Source organism: Ischnura elegans, chromosome 5, assembly GCF_921293095.1.
Source record: "Ischnura elegans chromosome 5, ioIscEleg1.1, whole genome shotgun sequence".
In the NCBI taxonomy this organism is placed as follows: Eukaryota; Metazoa; Arthropoda; class Insecta; order Odonata; family Coenagrionidae; genus Ischnura; species Ischnura elegans.
Genome location: NC_060250.1, coordinates 124,175,502 through 124,199,825, shown reverse-complemented (window position 1 = coordinate 124,199,825; position 24,324 = coordinate 124,175,502). Strand labels below are relative to the sequence as shown.

The window sequence follows — 24,324 nt, the reverse complement described above, 5'->3', positions numbered from 1 at the left end:
TTTCATTTAAATGAGGCAATTTTGACCTCTGTACAGCAGCCCTTGCTGCCTTAAAGTTACATACACCACACCTGCTGTTGTGCAAGCCTCTCATCAATCTCCACCCTAGCCCATTACTGTGAGCAGAGCTGGCAGATGTAAGCAAATACAAGGAAATAACAAGCGAGCGAACAAGCAGTTTCGATCCAGAAATACTCCATTTTACCAGTAAAGGAAGAAGGATGGATGCCTTGGAAATCTGGGAGATAGCAACAAACGGAAACCTTGTTAACGACATAACCTTCCTCAACCCATCCCCCTTATTACTCATCACCCTCCCAAATCCCCCACAACCCGAATGACAAACTTTGTTTTCCCCCCCGGGAATTACCAATCGCAGCTCAGAACCAACCCAACTCCATTAAAAAACATAGTATATAGGTATAAACCTGTCCCCACCATATTTTTTATATTTTCTGTATTTGAAAATGGTGTAACAGCCAAAACCAGTCGTAAAATAGAAATTTTTATAAATATTTTGTGGAAGTAACCAAGTCTCTGTTATTGATAATAAGTGGGAGAGGATCATCCCCTATCATTAGCTGACAAAATGAGATTTAATGCCCTGACTTCCCAAGTTTCCCGGGCTAGTGGGAACCCTACGATAAAATGCGATGTTGAGGAACTGTTTTCCCCAACAATAGGCTACATCTCTAATCTTTGGATGCGATCAAATCATGAATTTGTACGTGTAACACTAACCCATTGAATCTTCAAATCCCTGCTTCATCTCCAGTTAGAGCAAAGATGGGTTGAATGTCTAATTCATGGACTCCATCAAAACATACCCCATCTTCATATCCCTACTCCATCACTACTTTTTCCCAGAAGGAAACTTTAATAAATGTGATTCAACAGTTCTTATAGCCCACTTGCAATGACAGAGATATGGAGAGATTTTTTCAAAATTCTACATGTATTCTTAAACCCTTTAAAACAGAAAAACCAATCAAAATAATTTCCCTTGCCATTTTCTACCAATGGCTTTGTTCACCATTTTTTTATGGGCTGAAAGATGGAGTTTAAAAAATAAAGGGGCCCACATAAGTCCTTTCCTTGATTTATCACCAACTTCTCCAGCTATTTGCAGTGAAAAGCTGATGGGCCTTCCCTTTGCTGTTGCTGTTGGCAAGTTGATGTTGATCCACATCTCATACCAAGCGAGTCCCCACTGATTACCCAGAATATAATTATAAAACAAATAATTATCTGCCACTTCTCTCTTTTCGCATTTGCCTCCCCTCAATCTTTACTTTTCACAACATTGTGGCCAATACTTTCTCCCAATGAGTTAATGAAGCAGAACTCTATAACGATGTCACCAACTCATGAAACGTAAGCAGAAACTTGTGCATTGTTTTAAATCTACAAGAGAATGGCTGATTGAGGAAGATTTTTTCGCTGTTACTTATCTCTCCATTCCATACATCAAATTTTTTTTTAATGAATTGAGATTTTGGGTCTCTGAGAACAAACTCATTTTATTCCCAAACACCTCTACACCTAACATGTCAGCTCCTTCTCTTCTTCTATCAATTCTAAATTTTTCCAATTACATATGTGTACTATTGAAAACAAAACCATTAATTCTCAAGCACCTACCTCCCGCAGTCTCTTCAGCATCTTCAATTTCTAAAGGCTTTGATTCAACAACATTTGACGAAATAGTAGTAGACGCTTCATTCCCTTCCATATCTACAACATAAAAATGAAGATGAAATATAATATTAAAACTACTATGAACAGTACTAAGTATCATTTACCACTGAATCACAACTTAGGGCAGTATCTATGTTAGTTATAACAATAATTATATGGCTTCAATGGAATAGGAAAAAAGAATCTGCCACGAACACTGCTTTTATCATTAATCAATCCCATACTTTCTAGGCTTCACTTCTCTTCATTCAGCTCATTAATTGTTTTCTGTAATTTCACTTCAAACTAACAAGATATGTATGTACTTCTTTCAACCCAAATTTCATTGCACCTAAAAATCTTCATTTCCTCATAACATAGACGGTGCTCCCATGCATTTTCCTTTACGTGCACACTGAATTGCCTTCCATCTCAATCCTCAATCCAGCCTTACTACCTCTCACACACCCAGTACCAGGAACTTGGGTAGTTAATTTGATGTTTTACCCGTGAAATAATAACATGAATCTTTCTCGGACTTCCAACTGGATCAGGTGCACTATTTCCCCCGACATTTAGATAGAATTCTTCCATCATCCTCGGGGCTGATTGATGCTCAGTGTTGAGCATATCAACCTTTATCTGAATGGAAGAAGCTATCACTACCCATGGCTAAAACACGTAGTTCTCTCATCCCTTATCCACAGGGCCTAGGCCATATCAGATGAGTGCAGTTTAGCACCCCCCCTCCCCCCAGACCCTTAAAAATTATGCAAGATTTTTAACACACTCCCATTATCATTGCGTTCGTTTTGTATAACAAGGTATCCTTGTGCCCCCCCCCCCCCCACCCCCGAACAAAATCCTGGATCCGCCCCTGATGACATCTGAAGGAGACCTTCATACAGAATAGATTAAAGAAATATTGAATCATAGAGTAGGTTTTCTTTGCTCTATGGTAGTAATCACCTCTTATACCAAGACATTTAAGGATAATCTTAGCATTACCATGAATTGTGGCTGCATCTTCATTTTCTGGCGGAGAAGATAATTTATCCTGGTTTTCTTCTGAAATATTAGGATTGCTCATTTTTCTCACAGGCCCAAAAAAACTAAAAGAGTGAAGAAAAAATGGAGAGTAAGACACTAGCAAGAACATAAAACTTACAGTACAAGCTGAGCATATGGTCAGAATATGCTTTTCCATACATTTACCATGTGTCAGTATATGCACAGTATGGATTCTAAAATTTGACAATTTTTGTCAGAGAACCTATTTCCAGCATATGCTTAGATTATCTTTAGCAAAAATTTGAAGATTTTTGTCAAATATAATCTGGTCTGGAAATAGGTTCTAATTTTGGGGTAGCTAATTCAATCACAGATAATAATGCTTCTTACAAGTACACACTTAAAATTGCTAACTCTAATCCCTATGTTATGTGGCTCTCGAGATGTACAGAATGACTAATCTTATTTTTAATGCACATGCAAGGTAGTGTAGCAAAGTATAAAGAGTTAATAAAATACCACAAATGGGCGCATGTTAAAAAAGGGCGTGCAAAGATGTTTGACAACATAGTCACAAACGAAGTTAAGTTCGTACAAATTAAAATAGAATATGTACCTCTCCCGTAAGTGAAAAGCAATCGTTGTGGCCACCTAACGCACTCTGTCCAATGACGACTGAAGGGATAACTACAACAGGACGAATATTTAATATTCGTGCGGCAATATCACCAATAAAGAAAGTCACCCCGGGCTAGCACAATTCCACGATTATTTCTTCTACAATGGCAATCTCTATAAACAGCGCTTGTATGAGGAATTTAGTCATGTCAACAATATCTTCAACAGTGACCATTCATAAAATACCTCCATTTTATGTCGATTGGTCGAATCCAGCCAACTCGATCAATCACGACTTCAGTGCGATTCTCACAACATCGACTATTCTTAAATCGATCGATTGCGATTCAACGATGGCGATTTCAAAGCGTGAGAAATCATGCCGGTTGTGAGGAGTTCATGGTTATCTTTGCAGTTGTGATTATTTCATTCCAAAGATGTGGCATGTGTGAAGTGTAGTTAGTAAACATTTCCCTTGCGCCGTCATTCAAGCATCAGATATTACTTTGCCATTGTTCAGTGGCTCAAACTGAAGATACTTGGCGGGAAAAATTGTTCAAGGAAATGGCTGTGAATGAAAGTATGAACTTTAGTCTTTGACAATAATTTATTTATGTCTTCTTTTTATTTTTTCATGGTTGAAGTTATCGTATTCAAAGTGACTCTTAATTATCCGATGTGTTTATCCTACTTCATTGGATATCTGATGGTGATGCTATGGAGTAGTGTTTTCATGGTTATAGTCAAGGTTGTTTCTGAACATATCCATTTCTTTACATTTTCAGCCTTGTCAGCGTTTCCTGTGAAAGGAGAGGATGATATGTGGACTCCTTACAAGGAGCTGCAGGGTGTTGTTGATGATTGCATATCTGATCCAGGACAAAAAAATTCACTGAAACGACTCGAAACGGCTTTACGGAAGCATAAACAGAATTTCATCACCATCCTGAAGAATCCTGTGAGTAATTATATTCCATCAAAGTTGTATACTGTTGTGTGAAATGAAACTATAGTCATGTCAGATTTTCTTGCCATGATACAACGAAATTTTCTCGTGTACATCATGACCTTCAAATTGGAATTTTTTTATGATTTAAAGCCGAAAAATGCCAAGTGCAGAGAAGAGTTAAAGCATGATGGTGGTACATCCTTCACTGGGGCACCTCTGGCACATGATCTTGTTGAAGAAGCTTGTGTGTTATCTGATATGTATGACCTCAATGAATTTATGGCCCTTCAACTGTTGATGACTGGTGAGTGTACACTTTTTCTGTAAGTTTGAATTAGTTTGATTAAGTACCATCTATTTATAGCGATTATAAATTACTGAAATTTTAATTGTTTTGTCGCAATCACTAAGTTTAGAGGTTTATGATATCGATGATTTGATGAGATGGCATTTTAACTTACGATATGAATATTTTATGTACATAATAGCATCCTGTAATTCCTTTTAACTAATTGCAAACCTCATAACTCTTTTCTTGATAGCGGAGAGACAAATGCCGTGTCACCCTGGCCTACCCCGTGGGTTGGTGGCAGTTCTTCTGTATTATGATGGTCGTGTTGCTCTGGTGGGGGCTCTGTGTACATTAGTCAGGGCTCGACGTGGTGTGACATGGGATTTGCATGCTGAAACATCCTCTGCCTATGCAATGGACGATGGACTGGATGGCCAGAAGACTCAACTCATAGACTATGTTACTCGATATACGGATGAGTTAGCAGGAAGTGGGCTTTTGGAGCATCTTATAGGTTTGTGAACTAGTGCTTAAGCTGAATTTGAAATTCTTTTGCACATTCTTATAAGTAAAGAAGTACAATACTTTCCTAATGTCATATATGCATCTTAGCCTAAGTCCTTGAAAGATGAGTAGAATACAGTCATTTGCCTGTTTAGAAGTCAGCCAATTGGCAAAGGACTTAGAAGACATATAGTGGGCTGAAGTACCACAGGAACCCCTTGTGAAACAATTATGGTGATTTTTGTTTACGTCAGGTTATTTGGACAATGTCTATAGGTTTTCATTGGTTTATTTAGAGTACAAGAAGATTTTATCAAAATGTTATTGATATACTCATTAAATTGCAGGAGAAGTTCACTTTACATTCTTCTGCTACTTTAACATGATTGCTATCACATTCTGATCAACATCCTCTGCAGGCACTAGCATATGGAAAACTATTTCTAGTTGCTTTAGTGATTATTGAATTTAATTTTTTTCTTAACCCTTTCGCGCCGGTCTCCTTCACGGGAAGTTGCTTTTGGCTGTACGAAGGTTTTGAGCATTTCTTTTTTGCCCTGTATGGAGTTTTTTCTCGGGAAGGAATTGTCCAGGTAGTCGCTCCCTCCACTTAATGACCTTTCCTCGTGGGGTGCCGGACCCTTTCCTCGGCAACTGGACAAATATAATCCTCGACCCTTTTCCCGAAGGCAGCCCATCACGGCGTACTTTTGCGGTCAGTTTATTGTTACTAGTGCGATTTTCATTTTTTTAATTGTTACTATTCCAGTAAATGTCAGTTCATCAATGTATACCTTTCATTTTGCAGTGCCTATAGAACTTTTAAACGAAGTTCTACAGATATTTTTAGGGTTTTTAGCAAATAGACATTATATCATAGATCAAAAAATACTTTCAAGGGAATGAAATCTTTAAATGTTCCTAGTATACTTCTAGGTATTTACAATTTATGATGTTAACATATTTTAGACCCATGATGCCCAAATCCACACTCTCCTCATTCGCGTCTGCTCTCCACGAGTTCTCTGAAAACATGAGAATGAAACATTTCGAATTTTTCTAGAAGAATATTTTCCCGAAAAATTCTCATAAAACTACTTGAATCTTACAAATTTGTTGTTTGAAATTGCTAAATTATATTTATAAAGCAATTTCACTTAGATAAATATAAATTCAAATTACGCAAGAAATATGAAAAAATACAAAACACTGTTTCAAGAGTCACTATCCTCATCTTCACTATCACTTCTGGTGAGTATATTCGGGATCGATTGATCTGTAATTAGCCTGGACATTTTCCCAGTGCAAGTAAATACCCGTCCAGCAAATTTGCCTAATGCTCCACTCATCCAATTAACTCTGAACACGTCGAGAACGTAAGCAAAACTAACGAAAGCTCTAAGGAACCAACGAAAGGCAATTCAAGAAAAAAATCCTGGCTGTATAATTCCAAGAAAAATGTAATTCCACCGGAACATCATTTGAAAGACAATCCTTGCAGGAGTAAGAAAGGGAATGCGTGCAGAACATTTACGGTTAAATTTGAATACACGTAAAGAAAATTTTGAAAAGAAAATGAGTTATTCCGAGAAGAGTGAGGTTTTTTTCTTCCACAAATTTCAGTAGGAGGCTACTTGCACCAATCTACTCTTAGATGTGCCAGTTGGAGGGTAATCAGTTTTTCCAAGAAAACATTAATGCGCTAATGTGTCCCGAACTAAGCCTGTGAGGTGCTCAGGGCAGACCACCTAAATGTAACCTGACCAGAGAACCAAGATATGAGAGTAATTACCTGGGTAGAGCAGTGCACTTTTCTGCAATGGTATAGAATCATCTCACAACATGTGTCTACGTAAAACATTCCTTATTTGTACATTAAATTTATGAATTTTTAGGATATGCATTAATTAGTATTTATAGTGAAATTAATTTGTTATACGTTTGTATTCAAAGGTTGATAAGAGGTTATTAAAAATAGTCGCTGTAACTTTGGCTCACGGCAAAGAACTGAGAGAATCGTATTTTATTACATTACTAGGGCTTTTTTTCAAAGGAGTTAAATGGGATATTTATCGAATTTCACTGCAAATGTACACTTAGAATGTGGCAAACAGAGTAACGTATATCTTTATATGTAAGTCATTACAATAACGCTCCTATAAATTTGTTAGTAAGTTTAAAAAATAACAATTCAACATCTAACCTTAGCGTCTCCAAAATTTGTTTGAGAGAACACATGGCTTAAGTCATTGATAAATATCCAAAACAACAGTGGCCCAAGGTGGGACCCTTGTGGTACTCCTGAACTTGCCTTGAAAGCAGGGGAAGTGATGCCCTTAAATTTAACTAATTGCTTTCGATCAACCAGATAACTTAGGAACCAATTAAGCATAGGACAATCAATCCCAAGGTGCACAAGTTTGTGCAGCAAGATGTCATGATTGACCTGATTAAAAGCTTTTGCAAAGTCGATGTATAGGGCATCAGTTTGGCCACCATTCTTTGGACCATTAACGATATAATTCGTGAAAAATAACAAATTGGTGCAAGTGGAGAGACCTGGACGAAAACCATGTTGTTCAACGAGTAAGTTTTTTTAATAATGGTGATGATGTAATGAATGTTAACATTAGTATTCCCATGGATTGATATTACATGTTTAATAGTTTTTAAATGTATTTATTAGTAATTAGTAGAGTTCCGTGAATTTTGCGAGACGCGATATCGCGAAATAACACGAAATAACGCGAAATTGGTAAGTTAAAACAAAATTTCGCGTTATTTGCGATTTTAGGTGGATTAGCGAAAAAATCATATCTTATGAGTCGTAATCTATTAAAACATAAGCCTTCATTTTTTAACGCTGCCAACGTTTATTTGCTCTATCTCATTATGATTCCCAGGTCAATAGGCTCGTTTAGTCTCGCGCATAACGCATCCGCGTAATATCATGCACTGTGGTGATTTATCCGCCAGAATTTGCCGTTAAATTTATCACTGCCTCTTTCTTATCTGAAGAATTAGATATTATGAATTAAAAATGCGCGGAAAGAAATTTAGCGCGGCCGCGGAGGAGCGGAAATACAAGCTCACGCTCCCGATATGCGTCAATGCCGAGCAGTAATTCCGGCGACTCACCATGGCGCATTAGAATGCGTTATTGGATAATTTGTTGCAGGAATACCTGAGTATGGGTCTAATGTAACAATTTCGTTGACTTAAACACGGCCGCTGGCCGGCACGGCCCACAGCGTGGCAGAGAGTCGTCTCGTCTGAAAGCGGCCTGAATTTCACGGCGTCGTGACGTGAGCTGCGGCCGGCAAAAAGTCGTTTCGTCAGAAAGCGGCCTCAATGTAGCACTGGCTTATTTAACGCCGTACACGGCGCACCGCCGGGCCGGATTGAAATGGGCGCCGTGGTGACCACGGCGGCCATCAACGGCACCGTGCATCAACTGCGCGATTCGATTCGTTTTAAGACATCCATAGACACGTAGGGTTATTTGAAAGCACGAAGCGCTAGCAGTTGGGCGAAGGTAAGGAAGGAACAGAAAGGATAAGAGGATAGAGGATTCTCCTTATTTGCAGATGGATCGTTGAATATTCAGCTCTCCACTGAGCTACAATGCAAAAAAATCATTTTGACATTGCCCAAATCTAATAGCTAATTCTTCAGGTGAGAAAGCGTCTCATTCTAGATGCTTCAGGATCGATAAATGGGAAATAATTTCTCAAGTTTCTTTGAATCCGATTATGTTTTGTTATGTGCGCTTCTTTCCCTGCCTTTCCTGACCGATTGGCAACAGCTGTAATCAAAACTAAGCGACTTTGTTGAATCTAGCTGCTGTCCCATCTTCCCTCAACACCTGGGTGAGGGGTATCGAAAGGGAACCCACGACATGAAACATTTCAGACAATTTGTAAGTTATACGGTACTGCAGCTACCCAGCACTCAGTTTGAAAACACCACCGTGATAGGTTGTGTTTTGGGGTTAGACTGTTTTTTTATTGTAGTTCTAGCTTTAAATATTGAACGAAGGATAGGAATTTTAAAATGCCAAAAGCTAGTGATACTCTTCACACCTTTTCAACTAAATTCACTTACCCTGCAGGGTTGAGAAGGATTTTATGTGAAAGACAGAGTATTACTGCGCAAAGTTTGCGATAAAAGATTTTAATTCATGTGACACTTTGTTAAAGCACATCAGTAGCGATACATACACGTGCGAAAGAAAGGGGACCCACAAAATGACAGCTATCCTTTGAACACACAGTCAGTCACTCAAAGAAAGGAAAGGAGGAGCTTGTTGGTGCTACTACAGAAGCATTTTTAAAGGCTTTATTTAGTGTAGAGAAACTTGACAATGCAAAAATCCCGGAATGGCTCTCGAAGTACACACATATAAGGTAGTGGGGATTTTGCCGTTTGCTGATCGTATTAGCCAAGACTACATACTTGAACCATTCATATACCTTGAACCAATATAAATTGAACCACTTCTTTCATGTTGTTTTATCAGAAATTTTGTGCTATCGAAATTGTGTTAAATGTTAAGTAAAATGCTTAATAAAAGTATAGGTATTAATGAAACGTGTACCATAAAATAATAAAACGCCTATATACCGGGAAAAATGTAACATTATAATAACACCGCCAAGATTTTTTATAACACCGAAATCATATGGTTTTAAAACGAATTTTAGCAAAAAATAAATTACTTTCACGGACCTCTAGTAATTAGAATGCACAAAACCAATACCTCTTAAATACCTATTATGTATCATTGTACAACCAGTGCATCAAAGCAGATATTGGATGTATCAGAAGAAAATAGAAATTGTGCTTTATAGAGGCGGTATAAGTTTCAATGAAAGATGACCTATTCTCATCTGTTATTTGTGGAGCCTTGTTTGTGCATTTGTTACAATTTAAAAAAATAGATATTTTTATGCATTTGAATATTTTATAAGGTGATGCATATCCCAGTTAATCAATGATGAATTTTCCCATGATATTACAGATTTGGTTGAGGGCCTGGAGCTTTCCAGAGAGATAGAAATACTTCATGGAGGTCGCGCTTTGGGAGGACCTCGTCACCGCCGTGAGGTCACCCATCTCTTTCTGTCCCTGAAGCAAACCATTTCTGATACAATATTTTTTTGGTCCGCTCAGACGGGTCTTACTCAGCGGCCACTAATGAGGTATTATTACCTTTAATTATCTATAATCGTGAAAATTGGTGACAAAGAACTGCATGGGCCATCATTTTTTTCATTTAATACCATGTGAAATTCCTAATAAAAAAAAAGTCTATCACTCCTCATCCTACCTGTTTGGCATGTTCCATTAGATCTTAGACATAGTTTTCATTGTTTCCGAGAAAGCATGCATTTGAATACCCGCAAAATGCATTATTTAAATTGGTGGAGTATCAATTTTCCTGTTGTTTTGGAGTCACCTACACTCTGCTTATGATGACTTCTTGAGAAAAATCAATTTTCCATACGAATGGGGTTTTTAAACAATTTCTTTGTATCAAAAACCTCATTCCCAATTTTGATATAGTTTAGGAAATATAGAGACCAATTTTTTAAAATTTCTATCTATTGCCTGCTTTTCAAGCAATTTACGATTTGCCTTTATGTTGATGATGTGATGAATTCATTTGTACCACTCAGGTGCATCTCTGCAGTCCTCGTGAATGTTCATGGGCTTCACATGGTTTATTTTATTGGTTATTTTTATTGAGTGGAAAATGCTTCTGATGAAGGAAAAACTGGCATATTTTTATCTTTTGTACCTATTAATAGACATTCTTATTGAACAATGGCAACTAAGTTGCAAGGGGAGAGCAAGCATACGATGTTCTGAAACAAAAATATAACGGTGTTAGTGACATTCATAAAATCATTGATGATTTCTCTGGAATTATTTCAAAGTTTATTTTAAATTTTACTTCCAGGCTCATAGCTTATATGAAGAAGGTCAAAGAGGAGTCGGAGAATGGAGTTTTGAGTAATGTTAATTTATCTCTGACAATGGCAATGTTGTATGCCATTGACTTGGGTATTCTCCATCGGAAAGATGACAGAGAAGGTAAGTCTTAGCAAAATATTATTTAGTTATTCATGCGTTTAAGAGCTTTGCAGGACTGTAATGTACTCAATGAGAAGTGCACTCATGTATCTATTAGGTTTGTGATAATCTCCTGTTGTTTGCCATTCAATAATTTTTATTCTCAGTCTGGCAATAGCATATTCATATTTGTTCAGGTTCACTGTTTTCCAGGTACAAACCAGATCACTTTATAGGGAATATTGCCAGCCTGTTTTTAGTAGGTCTTATGTGTCATTCATATAGTCTTATGTCCACACGGGTACATAATTGTATTTTGAGGTAATTAACTATCTTTGGTCACCAATTCTATAAAACTCGGGGTTTGTTGAAAACATATTTACTGGTTATGTTGAATCGGTGCATAATTTACGAGAAAAGTGCTACTATTGAATATGTATTTTATTGAGGGCAACCCACCCTCCTGAAAATTGCCCTCTGTGATCTGGCTTGCCAATTTGGGAGGGCTTATTACTTTTTATGTGCTCTTATATGGGTGTGATGGTTTATTTGTGATAAATGTGTTCTTGAAAATTGAGTGTTAAATTTATGTGAAATGTGTCAATGAAAAGTGATTGCAATGATTTATTTGTGAAAAATAATCATATTTTCCGAAAAGGAATTACTGCATAATGATAATGTAGCCAATGCCATTATTTGTGTCAGATACATTATTTTTGGGTTATTTTTATTGTTTCCCTTCTCTGTTCTTTTAGTACTTGCCAAAAAGCTTCCTTTGTTATCGGATAAAGGTGTTGGTCAGGAACTTTTACGTTGCATTTGTCCATCATCGGAGGAAGAGGAAGGAGCATCTCTCGAGGAATCATGGGCGTGCCCATCTCTTTTGGGTCTCTTCCAACTGTCCACTGGCCTGGCTGTGTCAACACTCCGCTCAGCAGGCACATCATCGGAATTGATTCTTCCAGATGGTATGCCCTTTTTTCTTTTTAGAGAGTAGTTTTAATGAATTGAATAAGCTGTCTATCACTTTACTGGCAATGTATATTATCAGCCAATGCTTAAGTAAATAAATCTGAATGAGGGCTGTTTTTTTCAAACTCCAATGGGTCATGAATAAAAGACCAAGTGACCTAGTGAAAATGATTTCATTGCTGTATATTGAGCACACTTTTGGCTTGAGGTATTGGACAAGCTTTACAATACCTTCTTCATAGTGATGCCGCCAGTGACTGTCTATGAATTTAACCATTGTCCTGAAGGTCATTGTCTATTTGAAAATGCTTCCTTCCCTAGCCACATTAGCATTCCAACAAAAAGATAGAAGATTCTTGGTGCTAGGTTGGGATTGCACTGCAGGCGATCGAAAATGTCCCATTGAATTTGCTCATTTAGCAGTTAGCAGGCTTGAAAATTTTCACTTTTCATTGAATCGCGAAAAATAGCTATTGTCATTAGAAATCTAAAAGTGTGAAGTAAGTACTCCAGGAGTAATAATCTTTCCATTTGGGCAATAAAAAAATAATAGGAAACTACCATATTATACATAGTGAAGATTTATTATGCATGTCTGTTTATGAAAAATTTGCAAACGTGTTATCATTGCCATGACCTCAGTGTATGATCCGACTTTCGATGTGGTAAATTATTCAGTAGCCATAATATCTGCCCATTTGGTCTATCTACGTGCACGTAGTATCCAGCAAGCCTCCTGAAAGATGTGAGGTATAGATTGCCTATGGCAGGCATTCATTAACTACCAAACATTATATAATTGTATGGCTGCATTGTTGATATGTATAGCTAACTATCGTTGAAATATAGTCGTAATTTTCTCCGATTTAATTATAGGGGTGTAAATCATTTTAGGATTCTTAAAATCCTTTGGATTTTTAATAAACACAAGATTTTTTAGGCTCTCACATTTTTTTCTTCTAAAAATATATGCACTTTCTATCTCCCTTCTCCCTGCAGTAAGATCATTTACTTTTCAGAGCAGTTTCCTCTTGAAAAGGGGACCTAAATGGTGACAGAGATAGACTATAAGGACATCTTTTCTGTCATCAATTCGGTGAATGAGGGGAAAACGGATGTGGAGAGCAATTCTAAGGATTAGGTTGAAGGAAACGTAAGGGACCCATCAGGGAGGGAGACAATAGTGATTGCAAATCTATCTTTGGCCCCTTTTTCTGGAGCCAAGGTTGATAATCTGGTGGACCTTCAAAATATCCCTTTTGGGTGGGGGACAGGCCACAAGATTATTTGATCTCCTATTTACGGGTAGGCTTTTTCAGTCAGTTGTCGAGGAAACAAATGTACTTGTGGAGGAACTCTTTCTAAGAGTTCCTCCGCAAATATGTTTACAAATACAAATCTTAGAGGTGTCTCCGAAAGAGCTCGTATAACAGAATGAAAAACCCTACCAGGGTAGGAATTCTAAGTTTTCCTGGGACTTAACATCCACATGGGGATTATTTCTCCTCACCAGCTAGCTGACTACTGGTACTGATGCAAAATTTAAGCATCATTATTTCTCTTGTAGCATGTCCCATGACCTGAGACATGGCGGTGAGACATATCCTGCATTTCGCCTGAAATCCTGTGGATGGAACATCTGAGGACCCCCATTTCAAGATTAGACATATTGTTTAGCACTTTCACCATATTATTGAAACAGAGCATTACACACGGCAGAATCTGTGTATAATTGGTGGATAGGAGAGGAAGGCTTTCGTTCCACCGGTACATAAAATTGAGGCTCGTATTTCATTTGTTTCCTTTGAATAATTCCAAATCCTCTGATTAAATTCTGTGGAAAAGTTTTAAGTACTTGTAAATCAAGGCAAGAGCGGTGGAAATCAATTCATTCTCTTTCATAAAGTGACCATATTTTATCGTTCGTCCTGTAAAAGTTATGCTTGCCGAAAAAACTTATTTCATTTGATTCCGGGGTGCGACGTCGTATGTTGATTTCATAACTCGTGGCCCCATAGCACAGTCAATGTCTTTTCTTTTACTTATGATAATCCCTGGCACTAATGACGAAAATCTGGTGCCAAATTGACGCAAATAACTTTATTGCAAACTTGGTGAACATAGTACTTATCCTGAAATATAGTCAACACGCTCATTTTTTAGCTTGGCTACATTGAAATACGGAGCACGTCAATTGACGTGATGCCAATTTTTGCAAAAATAATTAAAAATTTTGCTCAAATCATGTATGAATATGTATAAGGAACTGTAATAAACACAAATTAAGCAAAACAAAAAAAAATTCTGCCCGATTCTGACGACATCCATGGAAATCCACATTGAATGTGTTAATTAACAGCGACACGAGGGCTTTGAAAAATTATGCCACCTTAGGTATAGGATACATCATAGTGTCTCACCTTCACCTTACATAGATTAGCTAACAGGAGAACCTAGGATCTTTTTATTATGAATGAAATGGTTAATGTGTATTGTCATGTCAGTTACTGTTAATTTTATATTTTCCAGCACTGATGGATGAGGAAGATAACCTAATTGATTCAGCTGTACGTCTCTGTGTTTTTGAATTCCTATATCGCACTATACTTGGCAATTGCAGTTTATACAAGGAGGTCTGTATGTTATTTTATTACAAAAATTTGACTACTCTAAGTTAATGGGCTTTTTTATATTTTGTAGATTAAACTTAGTATTCAAACAAAAGTTAATTGTTGCTCAGTTTTTGGGAGTTTAATGATGAAATAATCGGCTAGATGAGTAAAAGTTGAGCAAATTTATGCTCAAGAGCATAAAATTGAGTGAACAGTAGATGTACATATGTAGAGTGTCGTTTGCATATAATATGTGTATTGCATTGCATTGGTAAATTACATATCTAGATTTTGAAGGTTGGAGTAGATTCATAGATTTTTGTGTGCTTTTGGAGGTACAAAAGATAAATACGGTCGTACAAGAACAAAAATTGGAGTGATTTTTAGCAAATATTGGAGTTATTTTTCAGCTATGTTCAATGTTTACTCTCCAGCAGGGCATTTTGTGTGGTACACATATTGGTAGTCGTGCCCTCAATTATTATTATTATTTTTAATATCAATTCAGTCAAATGCACATATGTTTATTTGAAGTAAACTATGCCATGTAAAATGGCAAAGAGTATGTCTTATGTATTGTTTTTATGGAGCATTCTGCATTAAGATTAATGCAAAAAAAATTTTCATTCTTTATTGTTAAATTTTCTTCATAATTTTAAAACTCTTTTTATTTCTGGCCTTAGATAACTCTAATTCTTTTATCTCATTTTTGAAAATTAAATAAAAGGAGTTCTATCTTCGGAGGCTTCATGGGTTACTTGCTGATTTCATCATATTGCATCCTACAAAAGTGAGGGAACTTCGCCGTGCAGCTGATGAAGCTGCTCGGACTATTCAAGCTTACACACAGGTAAGAAAATATAGCTTCAAAAATCTAAATTCAGTGGAGCCCACCTATATTATACTCGCTTTCAACTTAAGTGAAACCCGTTCCCCTTAAAGATAGGCCTTTTTTCATGTAAAATATCCCACTTTTAATGAAGGAATAGTTAAATGAGTCTTGCATATCAAGAAATTGATCTCGCAGCAAGGTATGTTTTATATTATTAACCACTTCTAGCAGGGGCAGATCCAGGATTTCTTTCTTGGGGGGCACAAGCAAGGCCGTATCCAGGATTTTATTCTGGGGGGCACCAGGATACTCCATAATACAAAACGAACGCAGTGATGATGGGACCGTATTAAAAATCTTGCATATTTTTTAAGGGTCTGGGGGGGAGGGCATGTGCAGCAGTTGCAACTGGGGCAACTTGTGCGAGATGCGACTACGTGGCGTGGTGACTGACAGTGTAGTTTCCGACGTCGAGCAGTGGTTTTGAAGCATTCGTGCAAACCACTTTTCTGAGTCCGTGATCACACAGCCACGCATGTGTGGTTTTCGAAACCAGGCCTTACGTGGAGCATTAATAATATGAATACAACCATGTTATCGCCGCTAAAAGATCGCGAACTGGTGAAGAGAGCTCTCAATGAGTCCAGGAAACACTTAAATAACAGAATAACTGCATAAATAATAATATATTGCTTCTTTTACGTAAATTATGAATATTACAAGACATTTAAGTGAAAGTTTGGATTATCCGTATTTCCCGATCATTCGTGCCGTTTCTCCCCATCATTAGCCCATTTGGATAATCGGGACTGTATATTTTATAGTTCTTATTTTTCCTCACAGGAAGGCTTGGAGCCACCGTCTAACCTGCAGTACCACTTTGAAAGTTTTTTGAGGTCCATTGGAAGACTGCACGAACAGGATCCTCTTTCTCTTCAACTAGCTTTAGATTATTGGCCACGCTCTACTCTTCCTGACACACGGCATGGCACAGCCGCTCATATATTGTCCTCAGCTCATCTCTTGGGTTCTGCTGATGGCCGTGTAAGTACTTAATTGTGTTGCTCTTTCTATTTCATTGCCTTCTATCAAGTCATGTACTCCTGCACATCTCATTCCTAGCCTGCTAGCTAGACTAGATTTAAATCTGTATGTTTATGTACGAGATTCTTAATCAAATTTTTAGGAATCTAGAATGATGGTTTCTAATGTTATTTGATTGGAGTTATCGTGTTGCCTTACTAAAAAGTGACCTCAGGACGCATTCAAATTTGAAAATGGTCAGAAATGACAAGTGTTGGAAGGAGTTGTATGTGACCACATGGAACATCAAAACTAGTCTCAGTCTCTCTTCAATGCTTATATCTTTAAATATAGCACTCTTGCACGTAAAGAGGAAATTTTAATCCTAGTATAATCAGTTTGGTACGATTTTTGTTCATTTTTATCATTAAAATACAATTGATAAAGCCTTTGACTGAAAGGAGTAATATAAATGCTCTGTAGTTACTTTTTGCTCTTGAAGTTCCACTGTTTCTCAGGGCATATGTGGTTTCTGCTGTATGTACTTGGTTTGGTTTATTGCTTGATTGGAAATTATATGTTCTCAATAAAAAGTGGGAAAATATCACATTTTGAGTAATTGTCACTGTAGAAAGATGCAGTAATACCTCTGCATATCGAAACTGATGGTAGCAGAAGTTTAGGACTTCCACGTAGAGATGGTTACTTTAAAGGGATTTTATTTATTAAAATCTTCTTCACTAACAGTAGCAATGTCAATGTTAAGTGAAGATTTAGCAAAATCGTGAAATGAGACAAAATACAGTTAAAATCTATAACTCTGGGATTTTTAATAGACTTATGAAGTTTGGAAAAGCATAAATGTTGTTGTGTATTTATAAGTGGAATTAGTTAACTATGAAAGAAGAATTGAATCGTTGAATTAAATGTATGTATAGATATTTTTGAGCAGTTAAAAGATTAATTTAAATAGTGCTAAATACGCTGTCGGTGACTTAATAAAGAATTTTTTTCATTCCCAGGGAGCTTTGTGGAGATTTGTGCGTCAGTGTGGATGGGGTGACTCACCACATCCATTGCCTCCTGCTCTGTTTGTTCCCTACCTCCAAATGCTCTGTGGGCTTTCCAGTTCCCCTCGTGCTGCAGCTCAGTGTTTTGCATTTTTGCGTCAGCAATCTGTGCAGCCCTCCCCTGTCCTCATCCCGGAAAGCAGAGGGGATTCGAGTGCAATTAGTGGAATGGGTCCTGTACCATCTTCCCCCATATCGTGGGACCACTTTTTCCGTTCATTACACAGGCAAGTTATGTACCTACTATTCAAGGGAATAACAGTGGACTAGACAACAGTGTACCTTTATGGAGTCAACCACTAGTATAAGATCCGGGTATGAATGCCAGTCCAAGGCAAATAATTTTTTTCTCTGTGGCATATTCACTAGCTATAAGTGCACTTGTGAGACGCTGCACTGCTGGCTAGTCCATGGTTAATTCCTTGAATAATGTGCAAGGTAACTGCCGTGGCATTCAAATTCCTGGCTTAAGCCTTGGGACTGTGGCACTATGCACATTTTATTAACTTCCCTTCAGGGATTTTTTCAATAGTTATGACTTTTTTAATGTTATGCTCTGTAATTAATTTAATGGTTGATAGTTCTTCTTCAGAGTTGGAAATGGGCAAGGGGTTTGAGACCAATATTTTCGGGTGACAATAGAGTAGTTTCCTTCATCAAAGAAAACAAAAGGCATTGATTGCCATTCATTTCCCACCATTAGTGTATTCATAATATACATATTATTTGGTTTTAAAAATCCCATTTTAGACAAATGTTAATGGTCAATTTTAGCCTCATTTGAAAAAGGCCAGATTGGCGACCATGCGATGCCACTCCATGTGACGTCACAGGGGCCCAGATGCTTAGAGAAAGAGCTCAGGGAAACATTTCTTAATTATCACCTATTAAAATTGCCTTTGGTCGGAAAGTTTCCTTTGCTTTATAGGGTATTATTAATCATTATTTAAGCCAAGCGCTACCTGCTAGCAGCCTGCATCGTAGCGGTGCTCATAGCCTTGCACCAAGGTGGCCTCAAACGGTGGCAGGTGGAACCAGAATGATATGACCAACTTTCCCAACCTTCATACTTAGCCGTCGCGTTTTCACACGCTTGAAAATTTTCACTTTTCATTTAATCGCTAAAAATAGATATCGTCATTTAAAAATCTCAAAGCGTGAGAGGAGAAATAATCTTTCGATTTCGGCAATCACAAAAAAATACGATACCACCCTATTATTGGAAGTTTGTGACTGACACAATTGTAGAAACAACTTTATTTTCACAGTAATTTGATTTTATAAAAGCTTTTGGAATTACTAGATAGGAAATTCAGGATCCTCACAGGTTATTTCTAGGATAGGTAAAGTTTTTGAATTTCAAAATTAGTCAAGTGTAAAATTTGTTGATTGTTAGACTGAAGAAGAAGCCCTCAACTTTTTATTGGCTAAATGCAAATTTGTAAGATGTATAGTTAAAAATGCATTGTGCATTGCTGTTATGTTGGCAGAACAAAAGTACATTTTTTTGTAATTGGACTTACTGTTGACTTTTTTCTCAGGTATTTATGCAACCTCAGAGTTGAGCTACCACCTACTGATACTGTTTACAGCCAACGCAGTACTGGTGGAGCTGGTGTCTCTCTCATATCCAGGGGAATAACACCTTTGGAATTAGAAGGACTGCATTCTGTATTAGCCCTTCTGACTACAATTGCAGGTTTGTTGTGTAATTATATTGCATTTATCAGTGAAACCTATTTTCAATTGTTTGGACTATGAAGGAGTAATTTTTGTTGTTTTTATGAAATTAAGTTTGTCTATTTTTTTTATAAGTAGTTCATAATTTATTTTATAAATTATTTTTATCATTTTGAGAATTACATCGTTGAAGTCTTTTGCATTGATTTCAATGCTACTTAAATTATGTCGCTTATGAATGAAGGTACATAGTTCATTTATTTTATTTGTGAATTGATCATATTGTAACCTAAGTGAATTGCTAATCTATTTCAATTTTACTAATGAGTTTCATTGGATGAACAAGTTATGTATATTATGACTAAATTGTGAACAAATTTATCATGTCCAAGCTTAAAGACACAGATTGCATCCACTGGGTTGTGGATGGTGGGTTAACCTCTTGGTAAAGGCTAGCTGCGAGATATAAATTCGCTTGTCAAATGAGCAGTTATGGACAAAAGCAGGAGTTTTTGAGGGGTATTGGCCTATTATTTGGTAAGGTAGGCCATTGAAATGATATGGAAACCTATGAAGATGCCGTGACTTAGTGACTGGAGGCTGCCAATAATTATGCCTCTCATCACACAGTATAGAACCGCAGCTCTTCTTATATGTGTGTAGGTGGAGACCATCTGGGTTGGTACAGTGATACAAATTTAACTGCTAGCATGGTAACATTTACTTTAATGGCTGTAGCACTGCAATGTGGAAGGCAAGAGGAAACCATCTCATTATTATCCTGAGGAGTCGCAACTTTTCCATTACATATATATAAATATCATGACATGATGGAATTCTCTCATAAAATATTATGATGACAATCTAGGTAAACTAGTCTGCCATTGGGATCTCCAGGTGTGGACAAATCGAGACGACAGACAGACAGAAGTTGACAAATCACCTTCCATATGGGGTTGTGTATCCAATTGTTTAAACAAAAATGCCGTTAAACATTTACAGGTCTAATTTATTCCTGCAGAAATGAGCCTTCTCGAAGAATGAGTAGTAGCTCGGTGGTTATGGCGTTCGGCTCCTATTTGGAGGTCCAAGGTTCGATTTTCGAAATCTGCACTTTTTTTTCATAATTTGTTTCTACTTTTCATTATACAAAAGCCTGCTGTTCAATATTTCCATGATTTTTACTGAAAATTTTATTTTTCTGAGTGGAAATCTTTTCCTGCGATGCAGCAGCATCACATGTTTTCCCATTTTTTTCACGGGGAAGCCTGTTTCAATTATGTTATTTTTGTGTCACATCACGAAGGATTTTTACGAAGCACATGCACTTGGTCTCCTTTTATGTTCCAGTATGGACATATATCCTTACAATTCAAGCCTAATTTATGGAATTGGATTGCTTTATTAGTTAAAATTTCAGCACTACACAGATTAGGAAAGGAGAATTATAACTGCGAAGCTAAATGTTTTATGCATAAGAGTTGTTAATTCTCTTTCGGGGAGAGGTAAAAGCAAAATTTGCCAACAAGATGCTTCTGGCGAGGGAAATGTGTCCTTCTCTGGAGTTCCAAGTGGTCATCTATTTAAATACACCAAAGGATGAAGTTCGCCATGGAAAAATATTTGACTTAGCCGGGATTCGAACCCAGGTCTCCTGACCTGACCGGCAATCGGGAGATCTGGGTTTGAATCCCAGCTAAGTCAAATATTTTTTCATGGCGAACTTCATCCTTTGGTGTATTTAACATTGCACCCGTCCGCGTGACTCCGTACAAAGTCACTTGTTCCTGCAGTGCTTTGGTCATCTATTTTTTCAGCGAGTGGCTGATCAACTGTTTTGCAAACCATCTGTTACTCCTGTAAATAATGAGTCTACTGTATTATTTAATGTTTTTTCAGAACAAGATGAATCTTCTCGCCTTGCTCTGGCTGAGAATGCGACATGGGGTGCCATACCTTCCCTACTTGGCTTAGTCACCTGCCCTGTCCCAATTCCATTGAAGGCTCGCCTCATTCGAGCGTTAGCTGCTCTGGCGACTCCCTCCTCATCGGCATCAGACCGTGCAGCTGAATCATCCATCACAACCACGGTGTGGCACCACTTGGAGGCCTCTCAAATATTACTCACCATCCCAACAACGAGCTGTTACCAGCCTCGTGGTGTTCAGGTAAGTTACAGGTTGTCATTATGTAATCATAAATCTAAATCTTTTTGAGTGAGATGCATTCAGGGTGCTAGTACAACAAATGCATTCACACTTCCCTCAGTTACCACTCTCACTGCTAGGGTAGATCAAGGTGGTTGGTTTGGGGGGCCATGAGGGGCTCCCACTCAACAGTGAAAACCGTGAATTTTGTCCACATTGAAAAAACCTGGAAAAAGCCGTGAATTTCGTCATAAAACTTGATTGTAAAATCACTCAAACTTGATTGTAAAACTACGATTTACAGATCGAAGGAAAAATCGATATGTTAATCATGTGTCAAGGTCAGTCTCTCGCATACACTGTTTACGCCTTTATCTGCACTTGTATGTTTGAAGCGCAATTATTGGTCCATGTACCGTGACAACACGTCGACCTTAAACTTGTGATTGGTAGACCGGCAACCAAAGTCTCGGTGCTAATGTTTAAGTTGGGTAGTGCTACAGGAGAATCTGTTAAGTGTGATGAATTAGATAAAATACATTCTTGGCTGCATATCGACTTTGATACCGACTTTTTGAGTGTTAATTAATGCTCCCTTATTAGTAATCCTGTGTATATATTTAACTCTCATTTGAGTGCTCTCGCTCATATCAAGAGTTACTGCTACTTTAAACAGAATGTGAAAGGTTTTTTGATTTATTGTCCATTAATGTTTGATTATTTATGAAATATCATAGTCAGCCTATATATTTTACATAATCATGAAATCTGTGGAGTTTGGTTGAGGAAGAGAATCCATTACATTGAAGAGAATACATTTCATTTAAGATGGCAACCGGCACGAGATATACAATCATAATTTCCTGGGGAAGTATACAAGGTGCTATTCCATTTCTATAGATTCATCCTTACTTTAGTTTTAAATAAATATCGTATAGTTGGGAACCATGTAACTTAGTTATCTAAGTAGACATATTTATCAGGAAGCTTAATTTCGTTTGTTGTGACATCCAATCGAATACGCCCATAACTTTGCCATTTTTTCATCATCTGAAGTGGGTGAAAATGCCAATCGAGGCTTCTAAGCATTAATGCGGTCAGTTGGGGTCACAGCAAATTTTCCACATGGCCTCCAGTTTTTATGACCTTCAATGTAATGGAATTTCTATGATGTCATTATCATAATATTCATTAATGCATTTAGTATGTATAAAATTGTTTCAGGCTTATTATGTGGAATAATGCTATATCTATGATTAAAGCACAAATGGTAATCTACACTATTTTATTTATCACTTACCCGACCATGGTTTCGACGCTTGGTGTCATTTTCAAGATGGACCTTGAAAATGACACCTAGTGTCGAAACCATGGTCGGTTAAGTGATAAATAAAATAGTGTGGATATTACCATTTATGCTTTAATCATGCATTTAGTATGGTTTTGGTATCTACATCTGTTTGCAGAATGGCCCATGATGGGATGATCCTCATTTTTGCCCTTGTGAATATGGGATGTGAGAGAGTATGCTATGAAAGAAAGTGTTTCATTTGATAATCATTTCATTTGGTCACCTGTGCAATTATCCACCCTATAGCAGCTAGTTCAATTGTAACATTTCTTTACCTTTCAGACGGAACTGGAAGAAGTGGAGTCACGCAATGAGGAATACCCGTTGACCAGAGCAATGCTGCATCTCTTAGATGCCCTCACAGGTCCTGTTGGTCCAACCAAGTCCTCATCTTCAAAAGTATCTACTGTTCCTCCTCTGCTTGGCATGGGCACCAGAGTTCCTGGACTTGATCCTTATCTAAATTATGTCATCAACTCAGTTTTCCTGCCATTTGCTTCACGCTCGTATCGAAATATGGAGGAAAAGGTAAGACTTTCATGTGCTGAAATTTTCATTGGTTGAAGAAATAATGGTTTCTCTACTGACTTTATTGTGGAAATTTATTAGCTATGGAAATATTCCACAATGTTTATTTATTCTCTCTGAGCTTCGCTATTCTTTTAGGATTAAATATTACAGCAATATAGGGGAACCTGTATTTAACGAAGTTGAGAGGGTCAGAAGTTTACTTTTTTATTTGGGCCTCCTCTTTTGAACTTTGAATTTCAAACCAAGCTTACTGCAGTACTATTGCAGTAATTATCTTTTATCCTCAGACAGGAAAGGTAAAGGTCACTTATATCTGTAATTTTCAACAGCAATTTCTTTCATCAGTTCCTCAATGAATGGAATATTCGAGTCACACGCAGTGTTGTCTGCACTGCCTGTATTTTCGAAGTGAAAATTTTAATGTGTTACCTTTCCTGTTTTATATTTTTGGTGACAAGTTTGCCATCTTTATCAAATAACAAATCTAAACTTGATTTTCCCTTAAGCTCTTTCGTGTATGACTAAAAAGATTATGGATTTTCTTCAAGTAATTTTCACCAATTATTAAATTTTGCAGTGCAGCATGCATTGATTTATTGGTTTTTGTGTGTATTGCCATGTTAACTTCCTTTTGCTTCAGGTACCTTTGATTTTTCACCAAGTGTAATGGACTTTTTCAACAAATTGTACAGTTAACATTAAAAAGAAGAACTTTGTGCTTTCACATTAATATTTGATGGATGATTTGAATTTATTATTATATTTAACCATGGTCGTAAATTTGTGAATAAATATTAATGTGAAAGTACAAAGTTCTTCTTTTTAATGTTAATTATGAATTGCTTTCACCAAGTTACGCCTCAAACAATCAAATTGTATAGTTTTCCAGTGAGGTTAATGATCATATTTATGTTTTTTGTGGAATATGTTCGTCGATTCCTTGGTGTTTGATTTCCAAGAAGTATTACCATGATTCATCA

General features: G+C 37.2%; 2 protein-coding genes across 4 annotated transcripts in view; one reads left to right on the top strand and one right to left on the bottom strand.

The window, feature by feature from the left end:
* Nucleotides 1-3,540, bottom strand: part of LOC124159526 (IQ and ubiquitin-like domain-containing protein) — a 52,722-nt gene extending 49,182 nt beyond the window's left edge. For 2 of the 3 annotated variants that reach the window (XM_046535394.1, XM_046535397.1), the window contains exons 1-3: nucleotides 3,305-3,540; nucleotides 2,686-2,789; nucleotides 1,642-1,734 (exon numbers count right to left, since the gene is read on the bottom strand). In XM_046535394.1, coding sequence (XP_046391350.1) covers nucleotides 1,642-1,734; nucleotides 2,686-2,767 — 175 coding nt within the window. In that variant the 5' untranslated portion in view covers nucleotides 2,768-2,789; nucleotides 3,305-3,540. The remainder of the gene's footprint in view (nucleotides 1-1,641; nucleotides 1,735-2,685; nucleotides 2,790-3,304) is intronic. The other variant, XM_046535395.1, reaches the window with a different exon arrangement.
* A 105-nt stretch (nucleotides 3,541-3,645) lies between these two features.
* Nucleotides 3,646-24,324, top strand: part of LOC124159525 (nuclear pore complex protein Nup205) — a 61,478-nt gene continuing 40,799 nt past the window's right edge. The window contains exons 1-14 of the mRNA XM_046535393.1: nucleotides 3,646-3,886; nucleotides 4,092-4,264; nucleotides 4,406-4,559; nucleotides 4,798-5,061; nucleotides 10,072-10,252; nucleotides 11,014-11,147; nucleotides 11,882-12,094; nucleotides 14,628-14,731; nucleotides 15,438-15,560; nucleotides 16,386-16,586; nucleotides 17,588-17,862; nucleotides 19,177-19,334; nucleotides 21,215-21,483; nucleotides 23,096-23,341. Coding sequence (XP_046391349.1) covers nucleotides 3,871-3,886; nucleotides 4,092-4,264; nucleotides 4,406-4,559; nucleotides 4,798-5,061; nucleotides 10,072-10,252; nucleotides 11,014-11,147; nucleotides 11,882-12,094; nucleotides 14,628-14,731; nucleotides 15,438-15,560; nucleotides 16,386-16,586; nucleotides 17,588-17,862; nucleotides 19,177-19,334; nucleotides 21,215-21,483; nucleotides 23,096-23,341 — 2,511 coding nt within the window. The 5' untranslated portion in view covers nucleotides 3,646-3,870. The remainder of the gene's footprint in view (nucleotides 3,887-4,091; nucleotides 4,265-4,405; nucleotides 4,560-4,797; nucleotides 5,062-10,071; nucleotides 10,253-11,013; nucleotides 11,148-11,881; nucleotides 12,095-14,627; nucleotides 14,732-15,437; nucleotides 15,561-16,385; nucleotides 16,587-17,587; nucleotides 17,863-19,176; nucleotides 19,335-21,214; nucleotides 21,484-23,095; nucleotides 23,342-24,324) is intronic.